This window comes from Dromiciops gliroides, chromosome 2 (assembly GCF_019393635.1).
Source record: "Dromiciops gliroides isolate mDroGli1 chromosome 2, mDroGli1.pri, whole genome shotgun sequence".
NCBI lineage: Eukaryota > Metazoa > Chordata > Mammalia > Microbiotheria > Microbiotheriidae > Dromiciops > Dromiciops gliroides.
Window position 1 is genome coordinate 274,876,364 of NC_057862.1, and position 18,883 is coordinate 274,895,246.

At 37.5% G+C, this 18,883-nt stretch overlaps 1 protein-coding gene across 1 annotated transcript in view; it reads left to right on the top strand.

The window, feature by feature from the left end:
• ABHD12B (abhydrolase domain containing 12B) overlaps positions 1 to 18,883 on the top strand; it is a 48,255-nt gene that overhangs the window by 13,979 nt on the left and 15,393 nt on the right. The window contains exons 2-7 of the mRNA XM_043982876.1: positions 791 to 918; positions 13,802 to 13,904; positions 15,686 to 15,805; positions 16,680 to 16,710; positions 18,020 to 18,065; positions 18,147 to 18,276. Coding sequence (XP_043838811.1) covers positions 791 to 918; positions 13,802 to 13,904; positions 15,686 to 15,805; positions 16,680 to 16,710; positions 18,020 to 18,065; positions 18,147 to 18,276 — 558 coding nt within the window. The remainder of the gene's footprint in view (positions 1 to 790; positions 919 to 13,801; positions 13,905 to 15,685; positions 15,806 to 16,679; positions 16,711 to 18,019; positions 18,066 to 18,146; positions 18,277 to 18,883) is intronic.

Sequence of the window (18,883 nt, forward strand, 5' to 3'; positions counted from 1 at the left end):
TAGTCCTTTGGAATTGTCTTGGATCATTGTATTACTGAGAATAGCAGTAACCTACTCCTGTTTTCTTATGACAACCAGATACAGAATAAAATATTTTCTTTTTAGTTCTTTTAAAGGCTGAAAGATCTTTAAGGATTAAAAAAAAAAGATGGCCTATTCTTCAGTAAAGATCATTTTGATTCAATATTCTAGAAATAAGCCTTTTCACCTTCACCTTTTGACTTTTTTTACCATAAACTTTTTTTTTTTTGTAAATGACAAAAGCTAGACTACACTAAAACAAAAACTGCAATATAGATTGGTGTGATGGGGAAATTTTTTGAGAAAATCCATACTTTTAGCAGAACAACACCAATTTATTACAAATTTACAGCAGTAGTTTTCCCACATCTGTCCTCCCTTCTATTCCATCCTCCTTTGAAATCCTATCATGATATAGTTGATGGATAAAAGGACTACTCTGGGAACTTAGAATATATTTTTCTTTTTCCCTTTTTCTCTCTTCCCCTAATATTTCTGTACCCATCATGTTAAAGTACTCTCTTCTTATTGATATATAGTTGGAGTTCTTTACTTGTTACATTCACCATATTTTCCCCCTCAGCTCCCAAAACCTAGACTTGATGAATATAAAAGGCTCAATAATGTTTTCTTAGTTAAATGTCAGTTGTGACTTTCAACATTAGTCTCTATAATTTTAATTTAAATCCAGCTCTTTTTCTGGATGTAGACATGAGAAAAGTGTTGGAATGATTTTGTAAACTTTATATGCTTTGTAATTTTTTTTCAGATCCCTTTTACACTCTGGACCAAGACTCAGAAGAAAGGTGGTCTCTCAGTATGAAAGCATTGTTAACAAATCATTAAAGGAACATTTTTTCCCAGCTATAATGGAAAAGCTTATTTTCTTTAACTTTTGTAAGTATGAACATTTTATGACTTTGACTATGACAATAATAGCAAAATTAGTAATTATTTACATTTTTTGAGTACGTGATATAGGGCACTTGTGAAGTAACATATTATAAATACAGCTTGTTATCCTATATGTAAAGTGGACTGTTTTAATTTCGTGTACTTAAAATTAAACATTTTACTTCCCATGATTCTCTCTATCTTTTGATTCGTCATAGATTCATCCCTTGCCCAGAGATCTGACCAATAAATTTTTCCATGTTCACCTAATTTACTAATGATATCATATACCCATTCTGACTTTATCTTGGCACAAAAGGTGAGATGTTGGTATATACCCAGTTTCTGCCAAACTACTTTCCGGTTTTACCAGGAATTTTTGTCAAATGGTAAGTTCTTAACCCCTGTGAGAATAGGATGCCACCCCCTGCTGAGAAAGACATTGTGAGAACCAGGGCAACATCCCCCTGAGGAGAAAGCATGTAACTAGTGTCGGCAAGCTGCCTGGCATCTGGAAGTTACATGTATTCATAGAACCTCCTATAAGTCATGTCAAACAATGCTACCAGCCAGTTAGCTTGGAGCTGTGTGTGGGGATTGTTCCTCTTGCTCCCACAGGGAGCTTCCACTCTAGGAGACTGAGGATCTGCTCTTTCCTTTGGAGGTCTTGGTTGTAGTGGCAGAAGAAGCAGGCCAGTGTAGCTAGGCTTTTTCTTTCTGAACTCTGTGTGTTCTTCCTCTTTCTTTTGCTAACTTCTAACATATTTTAATAAATGCTTAATGCCCAAAGACTGGTGCTATAAGCTTCTAATTTAAGGTGACCACACATTAGATTTTAGTCATAACAGTTAGATTTTAAACATAACATCCCCAAAGCTAGGATTTTGGGATATACAACTTTAGATTACTATGGTCACATTACCATTGTATCTCATGTACCTTATCTATTCCACTGATCCACCATCCTATTTCTTAGCCAGTAGCAGGTTGTTTTCATGATTACCACTTTACAATGTAAATTGAAATTGGGTACTGCTAGGCTGCTTCACTTCACATTTTAAAATTTGATTCTTTTGATTTTCTTGACTGTTCTTCTAGATGAATTTTATCATTTTTTCTAGGTCTATGAAATAATTCTTTGGTAGTTTGATTGATATGGCACGGAACAAATAAGTTAACTTAAAGATAATTGTCATTTTTATTTATATTGGCTCAGTCTACCCATGAGCAACAAATGTTTCTTCTAATTTTTTAGATCTTTCTTTGTGTGAAAAGCATTTTGTCATTGTGTTTATATAATCCTTTGTTTTCTCTTGGTAGGTAGACTTCTGAGTATTTTACACTGTCTACAATTATATTATTTTTAAATATATTTTATTTCCACTCTAATTGTTAAAAAATTTTAATATTTAAATAAAAATTGAGTTCTGTATTCTATTCCTCCCTTTCTACCTCGCTCCTCACTGAGACAGTAAGAAATCTGATATAGGTTATCCATGTTCTGTAGTTATTTTAAATGGAATTTCTCTTTCTATTTCTTTCTGTTGGATTTTGTAGGTAGTTTATAGAAATATTGATGATTTATGTGGGTTTATTTTATGTCCTTCAACTTTGCTGAAATTGTTAATTATTTCACCTATTATTTTAGTTAATTCTTCATGGTTCTCTAAGTATATCATCATTTCATTTGTAAAGAGTGATAGTTTTGATTCCTTGTTGTATATTTTTATTCCTTCAGTTTCTTTTTCTTTTCATTGCTATAATTACCATTTCTAGTACAATATTGAATAAAAGGGGTGATAATGGATATCTTTATTTTACCTGTGATATTACTGGCAAGTTTCCCCCAATTATAGATCATGCTTGCTCTTGGTTTTAGGTAATTCCATTTTAAGATAGCTGAATTTGTTGCTATGCTTTCTAGTTTTTTTTTTTTTAATAGGAAATGGTGTTGCATTTTGTGAAAAACCTTTTCTGTATCTGTTGATTTAATCATTTAATTTTTGTTGTTGATATGGGCAATTATTCTTATATTTTCCTAATATTGAAAAAGCCCTGCATTCCTGGTATAAATGCCACCTACTCATTGGAATGATTTTTGTGATATATAACCAATCCCCTTTTCTAGTGTTCTATTTAACATTTTTGCATTGATATTCATTAGGGAAATTAGTCTGTAATTTTCTTCCTGTTTTTACTCTCCCTGATTTAGGTATCAAAACCATATTTGTGTCATAAAAAGAATTTAGTGAGGCTCTTTACCTATTTTTTCAAATAGTTTATATGGTATTAGAATTATTATTTGTATGTTTGATAGAATTTGCTTGTAAATTCATCTGGTTCTGGTGATTTTTTTCTTAGGGAGCTCATTGATAGCTTGTTCAATTTCTCTTTCTAAGATATATTTATTTAAGTATTCTCTCTCTTCTGTTAATCTGAGTAATTTATTTATTTTTTAAAAATAAAAGTATTTTATTATTTTCCAGTTTCATGTAGAAATAGTTTAACATTTGTTTATGTAAAATTTCTAATTTCCAATTTTCCTCCCTCCCTCTCCCCCTCCTCTAGACAGCAGGCAATCTGATATAGGTTATATATACATAAAAACATGAAACATATTTCTGCATTAGTCATGTTATACGAGAAGAATCAGAGCACAAAGGAAAAACCTCAAATCAGAAAACCAACCGCACCAAAAACAAAAGAAATAGTACAGTCCAATCAGCATCCATATTCCACAGTTCCTTTTTTTTTTCTGGATTTGGAGAACCTTTTCCATTATGAGTCCTTTGGAACTTTCTTGTTCTGTTGGATTGGTGAGAAGAATCTAGTCTATCACAGTTGATCAACACATGATGTTGATGATACTGTGTACAATGCTCTTCTGGTTCTGCTCATCTCACTCATCAGTTCATTCAAGTCCTTCCCGGTTTCTCTGAACTCCACCTGCTAATTGTTTCATACAGCACAATAGAATTCCATTACATTCATATGCCACAACTTGTTCTGCCATTCCCCAATTGATGGACATCCCCCTCAATTTCCAATTCCTTGCCACCACAAAAAGAGCAGCTATAAATGTTTTTGTGCATGTGGGTCCTTTTTTTTGGGGGGGGTCACTTAAAGCTTTTATTGGCTTTATTTTATTATTTTAATTTCCCCCACAAAACCTTTCAGAATACCTCTAAGTTCTGAGAATGTCAAAGTAGAAAGTTAAGAATAAAAGGAATAAGTTTAAGGGAAAAAAGCAGCACCTTGGCAAACGAGTCTCTGAGCGCCCTGCCCCGATTCACACCTCCTTCTTCTCCAGTAAGATTCTGTGCAGCTCGTACCCGTCCTCCGTGGTCTTGACCCGGATGAGTATGGTCACGGGGAGGGTGGCGATCTTCTCGCTGATGGGCAGGTTGGGGGTACAGACGATGAGCACATTGTTCTTTCCGGTTCGGGAGCAGGGCATATTGGGTGGAACCAGGACATTCAGTAGTATGTTCCCTGAATTGGTGTCTGCTCGAACCAGAAGCTGGGTCTTCTGATTGGCAGCAGGTTTCAAGTGCAGGATTCCCACGCCCTTCTCATTAGACTCATTATCTTTTTTGTAAAAGAGTTTGCATTTCTTGGAGTAAAAGGCATCCTCTTCCTTGACTTCATTCACGATTACTTTGGGTGGCTCCTCGCTCTCTTCCTCTTGGGCACCTTTGCCTTCGCCAGTAGCTGCATCTGGGTGGCCCTCCGGCATTTTGGGGGAGAAGGAAGAGGTGGGGCTCTCCTGGGTCAACTCTTTGCCAAAGATGCCCGTGTTTCCAGGAGAGAAGGAGAAGTTTGCCATGGGGCTGGAGCCCAAGGGGCCCAGGACCGAGCTGTCGACTTTCCGTCCAAAGTGATAGGAGACAGTTGGACGAAGCTCCCGTGGCCGGGGCCGCTTTCTTCTCCCACAGCGCTTCTGCTCGCTTTTCCGCGGCCCCTTCGGCTTTGTCCGGGTGAAACAAAAAGGGGGTGTCTTGGGGGTGCTGCTGCGATGGGCCCGGGGTGGCGGGCCCGGCCGGGGTCCCAACGAGCTGCCTGCCGGCCTCCATCTCCCCGCGCTGTCGCTGCTGTTGCCTGTGAGGTATCTCTCGTAGTCTTTAAAGATGGGCGTCAGGTCACAGAGTGGGTTGGTGTCCATGTTCTTGACGATCCAATGGCGCACAGAGCAGTTTAAGGCAGCAAGCTGTCTGTGGTAGGCATTGGCACCACAGGCCTTCCCCTCACTATGAAGGCGCCGCCGTAGGGCGCTGCGCAAGCGCGTCAACGGTTGCCAACGGGCAGCCCACGCGCCACCGAGCCTCCCTCCTCCCCTCAAGCCGGCGCCCCTACCCCTGCTTTTTTTGACTTGAGGTGAAGCATAATATATTCTGCTCCAACCTTTTACCTTTCCTCTGTGTGCATCTCTCTGCTTCAAATGTGTTTCTTGCAAACAGCATATTGTAGGATTCTGGTTTTTAATCCAATCTGCAATTCCCTTCCGTTTTATGGAAGAGTTCATCCCATTCACATTCACAGTTAAAATTATTAACTGTTTATTTCCCTCCATCTTTTCCCCTTTGTACTCTTTTCCCCCTTCTTCCCCCCATTCCACTTGACCAGTGTTTTGCTTCTGACCACTGCCTCCCTCAATCTGCCCTCCCTTTTATCAGCTGCCCTTCTTTTTCTTGCCCCTTTTTTCCCCACTTGTGCCCTCCCTTCTATCAATACCACCCTTTCCCCCCTTCCCCTTTTGTTTTCTTACAGAGTAAGCTAAATTTCTTTATACAAATGGGAGTGTATTTTATTCCCTCCCTGAACCAAGTCTGATGAGAGTAAAGTTGCAACAATGCTCCCTGCTTTCCCTCTGTTGTAATGGGTTCTTTTTATGCCTCTTCCTATGATATAATTAACCCCATTCCAACTCTCCCTTCCTCTCCTCCCTCTAGTCTTCTTTTATTCTTCCCCGTAAGTTTCTTTATAGCATCATGTCAAAGTTGATTTAATAAGAATACCTTTACAGAGATACAAATCTCAACCTTCACATGGACTCAAGCAGTTTAACATCATTGAACAACACTTTTCTCCCCCTTGTTTACCTCTTTATATTTCTCTAGCGTCTCGTATTTGGAGATCAAATATTCTGTTCATTTCTGGTCTTTTTCTCAGGAAGCCTTGGAAGTCCCCTAGTTCATTGAATGTCCATCTTTTCCTCTTAAAGAGAATGATCAGTTTTGCTGGGTAGTTGATCCTGGGTTGTAATCCAAGCTCCTTTGCCTTCCTGTATATTATATTCCAAGCCCTGCGATCCTTTAATGTTGAAGCTGCCAGGTCCTGTGCAATCCTGACTGTGGCTCCATGGTATTTAAATGGTTTCTTTCTGGTTGCTTGGAGTATTTTCTCCTTCACCTGATAATTCTGGAGTCTGGCTACTATATTCCTTGAAGTGTTCCTTTTGGGGTCTCTTTCAGGAGGTGATCGGTGAATTCTTTCAATGATGATATTATCCTCTGATTCTACAATTTCAGGGCAGTTCTCCTTAATAATTTCCTGGAATATGGTGTCTTTTCTTGATCATGGCTTTCAGGTAGTCCAATAATTCTCAGATTATCTCTCCTGGACCTATTTTCTAGGTCAGTTGTTTTTCCAGTGAGGTATTTCACATTTTCTTCTATTTTTTCAGTCTTTTGATTCTGCTCGTCAGATTCTTGTTGTCTCGGAGTTACCCGCTTCCATCTGCTCAATTTTAATTTGTAAGGCCTTATTTGCACTTCTTTTTCTGTTTGGCTAATTTTTTTCTCTCATTTGGCCAATTGTATTTTTTAAGGAATTGTTTTCCTCAGTCATTTTTGGTGCTTCTTTTTGCACTCTCATTTCTCTTATTTCTTTTTCCATTTTTCTTCTACCTCTCTTATTTGGTTTTTAAAAGCCTTTTTGAGCTCTTCAAAGAAGGCTTTTTGGTCTTGTGACAAGATCATCTTCCCTCTTGAGTCTTCACTTGTGGGTGTTTTGATCAACTCATCTGCGTTTGAGTTTTGGTTTTCCCTTTTACCATAGAAGTTGTCAATGGTAAGGGTCCTTTTTTGTTTCTTGCTCATGTTGTAGGCTATTTTTAAACTTATCAAGTTGAAGTCTGCTTCCGGAGCACAGGGTTCACAGTTGCAAGCTTCTTACTGCTCTCAGCTGTGTCGAGTTGCAACAGTGTTGAGCTGCCCACTGAGCTGACCTATGTTGAGAGCTGCCCACTAAGTCGAGCTTTGCTGAGGTGAGCTGCCAGCTGAGACGAGTAGTGCTGAGCCGCCCTCCCCTTTTACCCAGGTGAGACAGACCTTTTCTGAAGTCTTCTAAGTTATCTCACATATCAGGATTTTGTCTCTCTTTTTGTAGGTTCCGTAGTTCTAGAATCTGTTTAGAGGCTTGATTTAATGTTGTTTTTGAGGGAAAGACAGGAAAGTTCAGGAAAGTTCCTAGCTTCTCTCTGCCATCTTGGTTCCGCCCCCAGAACTTCCTGCAATTTATATTTTTTGTAAATATTCATCCATGTTACTTATTAGGTAAAATAATGGCTAATTATTTTTTAATTTCATTTTCATTTTTGGTGTATTCATCTTTTTCATTTTTGATATTAGTCATTTTATTTTATTGTTTCTTTTTAAACTTTTTTCCATTTATTTAGAATTTTATTTTCCTCCAATTACTTGTAAAACAATTTTTAACTTCCATTTTAAAAACTTTGAGTTCCAAATTCTCTTCCTCCCTCTCTCCCTATTTCCCCTGCCTTAAGAACTCAAGCAATTCACTATAAGTTATACATGTGTATATACAAACCATTTCTGTATTACTCAGGTTGTAAAAGAAAACAGACAAAAAACTTAAGAAAAAGAAACTAAAAAAAATTATGCTTCAACATGTATTCAGACACCATCAGTTCTTTCTCTGGAGATGGATAACATTTTTCATGAAGTCCTTTAGAGATGTCTTCAATCATTGTATTGCTGAGAAAAGCTAAGTCATTCACAGCTGATTATCTTATAATATTGTTGCACTTTGTATACAGTACATTCCACTTTACATCAGCTCATGTAAGTATTTCCAGGTTTTTCTGAGAGCATCATGCTCATCATTTCTTATAGCACAATAGTATTTCATCATAATCTCATCCCACAATTTGTTCAGCCATTCCCTAATTGATGGGCATCTCCTCAATTTCAAATTCTTTGCAAGAGAAAAGGGTGGCCATAAATATTTTTTTGTACATATAGGTGCTTTAACTTTTTGTTTTTTATTTCTTTTTGGATAGCGACCTAGTAGCTGTATCGCTAGGTCAAAGAGTGTGCGTGGTTTTATAGCCCTTTGGCCATAGTTCCAAATTGCTCTACAGAATGGTTGAATCAGTTTACAACTCCACCAACAGTACATTAATGTCTCATTTTCCCCATATCCCCTACATTTGCCATTTTCCTCTGCTGTCCTATTATCCAATCCAATAGGTATGAGGTAGTATCTTAGAATTGTTTTGACTTGCATCTTTCTGATCAGTAGTGAGTTAGGGGGGTAGCTAGGTGGCACAATGGATAAAGCACTGGTCCTGGATTCAGGAGGATCTGAATTCAAATCTGGCCTCAGACACTTAAAACTTACTAGCTGTGTGACCCTGGGCAAGTCACTTATTCCTCATTGCTCCACACACAAACAAAAAATAGTGAGTTAGAGCATTTTTTTTCATATGGCTATAGATAGGTTTGATTATTTCATTTGAAAATTGTTCATATCTTTTGATCATTTATGAATTGGGAAATTTGACTCAGTTTTCTATGTTTTGAGAAATGAGGCCTTTGTCAGACAAATTTGCTTCAAAATTTTTTCACAGTCACTATTGATAACTGTATTTCCCTCCATCCTATTTCCTCCTCATGACAGTTACTCTATTCTCTATATCTTTTTACCCCGTCCCTCCTCAAAAGTACTTTGCTTCTGGCTATCCCCTCTCCCAATCTGTCCTCCGCTTGTCCCCTTCCCCTCCTATTTTCCTGCAGGTTAACAAAGATTACTATAGGGGCAGCTAGGTGGCGCAGTGGATAGAGCACCCGCCCTAGAGTCAGGAGTACCTGAGTTCAAATCCAGCCTCAGACACTTAACCCTTACTAGCTGTGTGACCCTAGGCAAGTCACTTAACCCCAATTGCCTCACGAAAGAAGGAAAGAAAGGAAAGAAAGGAAAGAAAGGAAAGAAAGGAAAGAAAGGAAAGAAAGAAAGAAAGGAAGAAAGGAAGAAAGGAAGGAAGGAAGGAAGGAAGGAAGGAAGGAAGGAAGGAAGGAAGGAAGGAAGGAAGGAAGGAAGGAAGGAAGGAAGGAAGGAAGGAAGGAAGGAAGGAAGGAAGGAAGGAAGGAAGGAAGGAAGGAAGGAAGAAAGAAAGAAAGAAAGAAAGAAAGAAAGAAAGAAAGAAAGAAAGAAAGAAAGAAAGAAAGAAAGAAAGAAAGAAAGAAAGAAAGAAAGAAAGAAAGAAAGAAAGAAAGAAAGAAAGAAAGAAAGAAAGAAAGAAAGAAAGAAAGAAAGAAAGAAAGAAAGATTACTATACCCAATTGAGTGTGTATGTTATTCCCCCTTTAGGTCAATTCTGATGAGTAAGGTTTATTCATTCCCCAGTACCTACCCCATCTTCCCCTCCACTGTATAAGCATTTTCTTGCTTCTTTTATGTGAGATACCCCCATCTCACCTTTCCCTTTCCCCTTCTCTCAATGAATTCCTCTCTCACCCCTTAATTTTATTTTTTAAAGATATATTCCCTCCATATTCAACTCACACCTGTGCCCTCTGACTAAATATGCTCCATCCAGCTGCCCTAATAATGAGATAGTTCTTCCCATGGAGGAATGTAAACAGTTTAACCTTTTAATATCCCTTGTGATTTCTTTTTCCCTGTTTACCTTTTTATGTTTCTCTAGAGTATTGTATTTGAAAGTCATATTTTCTATTCAGCTCAGGTCTTTTCATCAAGAATGCCTGAAAGTCCTCTCTTTCACTGAATTCCCATTTTCCCTCTGAAGGATTATAATCAGTTTTGTTGGGTAGGTGATTCTTGTTTGTTATCCTAGTTCCTTTGCCCTCTGGAATATTATATTCCAAGCCCTCCAATACTTTAATGTAAAAGCTGCTAAATCTTGTGTTATCCTGACTGTGACTCCACAATTGAATTGTTTTTTTCTGGCTCTTTAACCTGGAAACTATGGAATTTGGCTATAATATTCATGGGAGTTTTCCTTTTGGCATCTCTTTCAGGAGGTGATTGGTAGATTCTTTCCATTTCTATTTTACTCTATTGTTCTAGAATATCAGGGAATTTTCTCAGGAAATTTCTTTGAAGATGATGTCTAGGCTCTTTTTTTTTTTTATCATGACTTTCAGGTGGTCCAATAATTTTCAAATTATCTCTCCTGGATCTATTTTCCAAGTCAGTTGTTTTTCCAGTGAGATATTCCACATTGCCTTCTATCTTTTTCATCCTTTTGATTTTACTTTAATGTTTCTTAATTTCTCATGATTAGCTTCCATTCACTCAATCCTAATGTTTAAGGGGTTATTTTTTTCAGAGAGCTTTTGTATCTCCTTTTCCATTTGGCCAGTTTGGCTTTTCAAGGCATTCTTTTCCTCATTGGCTTTTTGTACCTCTTTTACCATTTGGCCCAGTCTGTTTTTTAAGGTGTTATTTTCTTCAGTATTGTTTTGTGTCTTCTTTACCAAGCTGTTGACTTTTTCCCCCATGATTTTCTTTCATCACTCTCATTTCTCTTCCCATTTTTTCCTCTCTCTCTCTCTCTTACTTTATTTTCAAAGTCCTTTTTGACTGCCTGTAGACCAATTTATATTTTTCTTCGAAGCTTTGGATGTAGGAGCTTTGACTTTGTTATCTTCTTCTGAGGGTGTATTTTGATCTTCCTTGTCACCATAGAAACTTTCTGTGGTTAGCTTTTTTTTTCTGTTTGCTCATTTTCCCAGCCTATTTCTTGACTTTTAACTCTTTGTTAAAGTGGGGCTCTGCTTTCAGGGTGGAGGGTGCACTGTCCCAAGCTTCAGGGGGTTTGTGCAGTTGTTTTCAGATACTTCTAGGAATTTATAAGTTCTTCCAAGGTTGTATGATTTAAGGAGAGGTATGTTTACTACTTTCCCGGCTTGTGCTCTGGTCTGCAGGCAACCACAGTCCTGCTGTTCTGCCCTGGAACTATATGAACAGAATCCTATTCCACTGTGGCCACAAGCTCTTGTGTGCTTGTGTTTCTCCCCTGCCTGGGACCACTACCCAAGACTGACCTGGATCTGAGTATGGGCAAAACAATAGGGTCCTGCCTCAGTGTTGGCAAAGAAATCCTTGTAATCTCTTTCTGGCCAATTGTTCGACCCTCTTACTATCTGTGGGTTAAGTTCCTGAAGCAGCTGCTGCTGCTGCTGATTTAGAGGCTCCCAAGGCCTGCTTCTGGTTTGCTGGGCCTGGGTCTGCTCTGGGTCTAGGTCTGTGCTGGTCTGTACTCCACTCTCCCCCTGGTACAACAGACTTTTATTGCTGACCTTCTAAGTTGTCTTTGGCTGGAAAACTATTTCACCTTATATTTTTGTGGGTTCTGCTGCTTTAGAAATTGTCTTATGGCATTATTTGAAGGTATTTGGAGGAATCTTTGTGAGAGCTCAGGCAAGTCACTGCCTTTCCTCTGCCTTCTTGGCTCTGCTCCCCCCACAATTTTCTTCCTTTTAAAAAAAGATCAAATTAACTAATGGTTTATCTGTATTGTTAGTTCCCTCACCCTCACAAAACCCTCTAGTTTTATTTATTAGCTCAACTTTTTACATTCAATTTTATTAATCCCTTCTTTGACTTTTGAGCTTTCCATTTTGTGTTTAATTGGGTATTTTTTCTTTGCTTTTTTTTTTTCTAGAATTTTTAATTGCTTGTCCAATGCATTGATCTGCGCTCTCTCTCTCTCTCTCTCTCTCTCAATTGGTGTAACTATTTAGAGATTTAATTTTCCCTTTAACTACTGCTTTGGCTGCATCCCATAAATTTTGATATGTTGCCTCATTGTTGTCATTCTCTTTAAGGAATTATTGATTGTTTTTATAATTTGTTCTGTGGCCCACTCATTCTTTAAGATTAGATTATTTAGTTTTCAGTTAATATTTAATTAAGTCCCTTTATCATATGTAATTTTTATTACATGAGGGTCTGAATGACTGAATTTCACATTCCTACCTTTTCTGCATTTGTCAGTTTTTAATGCTTAATAAAAGGCCAGTTTTTGGAAGGTACCCTGTACACCTAAAAAAAGTATACTCATGCCTATTTCCATTCAATTTCTTCCAGAAGTCTATCATATGTAACTTTTCCAAAATTCTATTCATTTTCTTAACTTTTTGCTTTATTTTATGGTTAAATTTATCTGGCTCTGAGAGTGAAAAATTGACATTCCCCCATTAGTATAGATTTTCCCTCCTGTAACTCATTTAACTTTTCCTTTAAGAATTTGGATGCTATGCTAATTTGTTGCATATGTTTCATATTGATTTTACTTCATTGTCTGTGATACCTTTTAGAAAAGTTTAGTTTCCCTGTTTATCTCCTTTAATTCATTCTATTTTTGCATTTTCTTTGTCTGAGGTGATTGCTACCTTTGCCCCCCTCCCCCCTTTTTTACTTTAGCTGAAGCATAATAGATTCTGCTCCAGCTCCTTATTTCAACTGTATATGTGTTTCTGTTTGAAGCATGTCTCTTGTAAACAACACATTGTTGAATTCTTATTTCTAATCCATTCTGCTATCCAGTTCTGATTGATGGGTGAGTTCATTCCATTCACATTCACAGTTATGATTACTGAGTATTTTCCTCCATCCTACTTTCTTCCGTTTATCCTTCTTTCTCTCTCATTATCCTGCCCCTCCTCAAAAGTCTATTTGGCTTCTGACCACCACCTCCCTTCATCCACCTTCCCTTTTGTCCTACCCTCTTCTTTCTTTTATCCACCCCCCCCCTCCTACTTCCTTATCGGATAAGATAGATTTCTATATCTAACTGGATGTGTGTGTTTTTTAATTTTCCCAGCCTATGTCTTGACTTTCACCTTTATGTTAAAGTTGGACTCTGCTCACCTGGTGGTGGGGAGGCACTCTCTCAAACTTCAGGGTTTTTCGTGCTGCTGTTTTCAAAGCTAATCCGGGAGGCCTGAGGAAAGAGGTGCTATGATCTTTATCCAGGAAGGGCCCCTGTTCCCCTACAGCTGCAGGTATTAGTAGTGCTCCTCTCTGCCTTGAAACTGGGATCAGGGACCCTCCTCTCTTGTGAGCAACCATAAGTGCTCCTCTTCACCCTTCAATTGCAACCTAAAACTGTATATAGGCAACCGAGTTGCCAGTTAGCACTCACTGCACCCAGTGCCAGCAGAGAGTCCCTTCTAATCTCTTTCTTACCAATTGTATGACTCCCTTACTTCCTTTTGGCTGAGAGATCACAAAAATGTTACTGCTGCAGTTGCCTACAAAGTCCATTGCTTGTGCTATCACCATGTGTACTCTTGGCCAGTCCCCTCTCTGATGTCATATACCTCTCCTGAAGATCTCCTGTTTTCTTAGGCTGTAGAAATGTCTCACCTTGACCTTTTTGTTGGCATAGCTCCCCCAAAATTTGATTTTATGCATTATTTTAAATTGATTTGGAGGGAAATGTTGGGAAAAGTCATGAGTTGCTGCCTCTATTCTGCTATCTTGTCTCCACCACTATCAATTATTTTATTGGGAATTAAATGCAATAGCATAAATTCAGAAACATGTTCACATTGGCAAGCCATTATTTAGTTCATAATAAAAAGATAAAATTTGGCAACTAATTTGTATCTTCCAGGGAAAGCTCCATTTCTAGTGGATTTGAAGAGACCAGAATCTTGGATTCCACACACTGTTAACTTCTATATTAAACCTGAAAATGGAATAACTTTGGGTGTTTGGTAAGTATAGTAACATAAAGAGTATTTCTAGATGGACTTTCATGTAAAAAGGATGGGAAAGAAGCATCAGGATCTCTTCTTCATGTTACATGGTGGAGAGAAGGAGTAGCCTCAGAATATGTTTAGTATTTCTAAATATTTATATAATCTTAGGGATTTTTCTTGGGTTGGGGTTTGAGGAGCAAATGCGCAGATAGTGAGGCAAGTGGGGCCATTGACTCATTACGAATAAAAAAAAATTAGTAATGACTACTGTATGCAACATACTGTGGAAAGTTCTAGAAATATATCCTGACATTGGCATTCTCACTACCTGTTGAACTTAGGCAAGCCATTTCACGTATTTAACCTTTAGCTTTCTTATTCATAAAGTGAGAATTTGTGACTAGATGGCTTCTAAGGTCCTTTTTAATGCAGAGATTCTATGATTTTATGAATCTAAGCAAAGCAAAAGCTAGGAATTTCAGGACTGGGAGCAAATGTAATTTGGTGAGTAATGCCATTGTGTATAATTAAGGTGGACTTGGACATTTAAGAGGTTGAGTAACTGAGGTGTCCCAGAGTATTTAAAGGAAGAAGGGGTTGAAATAATATGGAAAGACTATGAACCAAGTACTGAAGTTACTGGGGTGGTGGGACATATGGACTAAGCAGTTCATAGATGATAGCAATAAAAATCTGGACAGGCTGAAGAAAACTTACAGGGAGGAGAAGTCATTGCTGATTTTTTTTTTTTTTTGGTAGAAGGAGGGTCTGACAAAAAGTATGCCCAGAGTCGATAGGTGGAGCATTTTACTAAGCATTTACTATGCATTAAACACTGATGTAGAATCTCCAGTATGGCCTTGAGAACACTGAAGCTATAGGAATCTGGCTTTGGTGTTCATTAAGCCACAGACAAGGAGACATACAAACTAGTGGACCTGGGGTTTACCGATTTTGCTATTTTTGGGGGAAACCTCAGTGGAAATTTCATGTCATCAATTTTGCTTTGCTTTAAGAAATTTTGCTTTGAAATTTGAATCTCCTTTGATTTTTCTTTGGGTATTAACATTAATTTTTATCTTGTATTAATCTCAAATTCTGTTTGAGCAAATTTCTATTCTCTGCCTTTTGATGCTATTTTATCTGCTTTTATTTTTATGATGTATCTTCAATTTGCATTTCAGCTATCTGGATTTTTATATCTAACTATAGTTTTTATTTTTTTTTTGCGGGGCAATGAGGGGTAAGTGACTTGCCCAGGGTCACACAGCTAGTAAGTGTCAAATGTCTGAGGCAGGATTTGAACTCAGGTCCTCCTGAATCCAGGGCTGGTGCTTTACCCATTGTGCCACCCAGCTGCCCCTCTAACTATAGAATTTTAAAGAGCCTGTCATGCCTTTCCAGTAAAATGAGGTTTAGAGGCAATATATAGGCTTCTCTTCTCATTAAGAATGGTTTCCCTTTCATTAAGAATGTTTGGATAATAGGAAGCCTCAAACTCAGTTTTCTTTTACAATTGGCTCTCGTATCCTACTGCCTAGCACATTCCTCTGTGTAAGTATTTTTTTCCTGTAAAAGCTAGTGTCTCTTTACATTATTTCCTTATTGTTTCCCTTGATGTAGTCATGTTTTCATTTCAATTTTCACTTTCAGTTTGTTTCTCCATTGGGTAGATATAAAGAATTTAAAAGGCTATAGAAGATGGTGGAAGAAAGAGGAGAAATAAATTATTTGATAAGGCTGGAGAAGGAAGTCTATGTACAAATATTTGTTAATGTCTCATCTTTGCTTTTTAGGCATATAGTTCCTGAAAGCAGGGGGAAAGAAGCTAAAGGGAAGGACCGGAGCTGGTATGAGAAAGCTCTTCAAGATGGCAACCCAATTATAGTTTATCTCCATGGTAGTGCAGAAAACAGGTTGGTATCTGGCCCATAGATAGCATTTTTGGAAATAATTTTAGCCCTGGGAAAAATGAGGCCACTATTGGTTTAGCTGGGGTTCAGTTTAAACTCTGTAAACATATCCTGTCATGCTACTTTTTCCTGTTGAAATCTGAAGGGATGCTCATAAGAGATTATTGCGTTTTAAGGAAAAGAGCAGGGAAAAGGCATCTATATGAGAGAATTAGTGCTTACTTTGAGGAACAAAGAAAGGACCAATTTGTCTGTATTGAAAAGTGACATTTTGTCTTAAATTTGGGGGATGTTTTACAAAGTGGGTTCTTATTCGAAGGGATAATCCTAAACTTACGAGGATATAGTTCATATGAAATGAATGAACATAATTGACTTTCACGTCAACAAAGACTTATTGAATATCTGTACTAAACAGAACACTAGAAGTTAGTAACATAAAATAAAGTTTGAGGCTTGATACTGTTATTCTTTTTGTTTGTTTTGTTTTGTTTTGTTTTTTAGTGAGGCAATTGGGGTTAAGTGACTTGCCCAGGGTCACACAGCTAGTAAGTGTTAAATGTCTGAGGCTGGATTTGAACTCAGGTACTCCTGACTCCAGGGCTGGTGCTCTATCCACTGCACCACCTAGCTGCCCCATACTGTTATTCTTTTAAAAATTTAAAACCTTTTTACTTTCATTTCCAAATTTTCTCCCTACCTCCTCTTCCTGACCCATCGAGAAGGCAAGAAATATGATATTCATTATACATATTAAGTCACACAAAAGTTATAAATGTTATAAAAGTTATAAATACAATGACAAAAGGCAATCTAATATTAATAATTGACTTGTCCATAGCGTTCCAGATTTTCATTTGAAAAATCTCTTCTACAGGGCATCTCATCACAGGATTAAGCTTTTGAAGGTATGTTTGGATAGGCCATTCATTTGAGAAGTCTTCCTTTCTTCTGGGCTACAAATTCTGTCTCCTTCAATTACCCAGTTAAGGGACTGGTAACTTCAGAATGATGATCTATATGACTACTTGTCATGCTAGGGCCATTGAAGCACAAAAATATGCCCAATACATGGATGTGATTAGAAGCAATGTTATCTTTCATTTTGGTGGTGGTGGGGTGACAGAATAGATTCATCTGTGTTTCTGTATGTGTGTGTATGTTACAAACTATGAAGGTTAAGTTTCAGCTTAGGGTCACAGAAGTATCCCATGAATTAATTTACCACCCCTTGGGTCCCTTTTCACAAGATGGAGAAGACATGAATTTAATTGGCTTCATTGAGTGCTGGAAGGAAGAAGGTGGTATATGAGAGAGCATGTGTAATTTTATACAGTTCTATAAATGAGACCCTTTGAATTGTGTTCATTTAGGCCTTGACCTTAGCTCCATTATGTTTTATGAAGTTGAAGTGATGACATCATCATCTTTTCCCTGTTTCCTAATATTCTAGATTACCTCAGCTTTGGGGAAATTCCCCTTGTTTTATCTGATTTTAAAAGTGTGTCAGGCTTTCTAGTTAATCAGCATCTGACTCATAGCTAGGTGGACAAGTTGAGTTAGATATCTAGCTTCTTCCACATTCCAGTTGGGTAATCTATTTATGGAGTTCACTAACTTATTTTTCTATTCACATTTAAAAAAAATATTTGGCCCAGAAGGTGAACAAGCTGCTTTCCAAAGCACAGATAATTGAAAAATCAATTCTTTATTATTAACTAAAATTAAGATTTAAAAAATTAGTTAAGACATAGAAATAGGATAACAGGATTTCTTTTTTACATATAGGAAACACAAAAACCTGAGAGGATAAAGATTTTCTCAGAGTTATGGATTGATGAATGTAAGAACTAGGATTAAGAACCATAGCTCTTAGCTCACTAGATTATATCCAACTCTTCACCATCCCATAATTTAGCCAAATTTCTCCTCTTTTTCATTAGTAAAGGGCAGTTTAGAGGAGTTACCTGAAAATGTATCTTTTAAAACAATGGTTAAGGTTTTCCTTAAAACTCCTATCCCTTTTGATATTTGAAAGCTTCAAAATTTAGTACTATTTTCAGAATAGGGAAAGACAAGTGTCGTTAGTCTGAAAATATCACCACAACTAGGAATAGAAAGTCCTACTTAACATATTGACCAGAAGTGATGATATACTTAAATGCTTTTTCTACCTAAGTTTTTGAGTTTGAAGGTAATAATTTGTATTTCACCAAGGTGCTGAGTGAAGGTGGATTCCATGTTCTGTCTGTCGATTACAGAGGTAATGTTAAGAATTATGTATACAATTTTAAAAAATGCTGTAGTTTTAAAATTACATTTGTGAAGTTGTGATTGCTTGTAGGATTTGGGGATTCTACAGGTAAGCCCACAGAAGAGGGCCTGACCAGGGATGCCATTTGTCTCTATGACTGGACCAAAGCACGAAGTGGAACTACACCTGTTTGTCTCTGGGGTCATTCTCTAGGAACAGGGTAAGTGAAATAAGAAAGTGTTTTATCTTCATTCCACCAGAGTTGTTGTGTTATATAGTAGAAACAGGCAATGTTTACGTGTAGTAGGAAGTGCACTAGATTGAGAGTCAGACCAGGGTCCTGATTGTCACTCTACCCTTAGTTTGTTCTGTGACCTTAAGAAATTCAACTAGCCTTCCTTGCCTATAAGATGAGTTGATATACTAGTCCTTGCCACTGAAAGTATTTAAGAAGAGGCTAGATGATCACTTGTAGGGCATATGGCCCAGCACAAACTATAGGCTCATGCCTACTCGGTTGAGGGTTGGAGTAACAACTAGACAATTTTTAACTTGTTTTCATTCCTTGATCTATTACTATGAAGCCTTCTTCAGAATTATTTTTGGGAAATTAATATCCTCTCAATTCCAAGCAAACATGGACTGTCATGTTGAGATTGTGCCAGAATCTAATATTCAGTCATAGAAAACTATCCCCCAGGTTTAACTCTTATAACCTCTCTTCTCTTGTAAAGTACTTGATTAAAGTTCAATTATTATACATTATAAAGTACTTGAGTAAAATTAATTTGTTATACATTAATTTCCACTTGGCATGTGTTGACCAG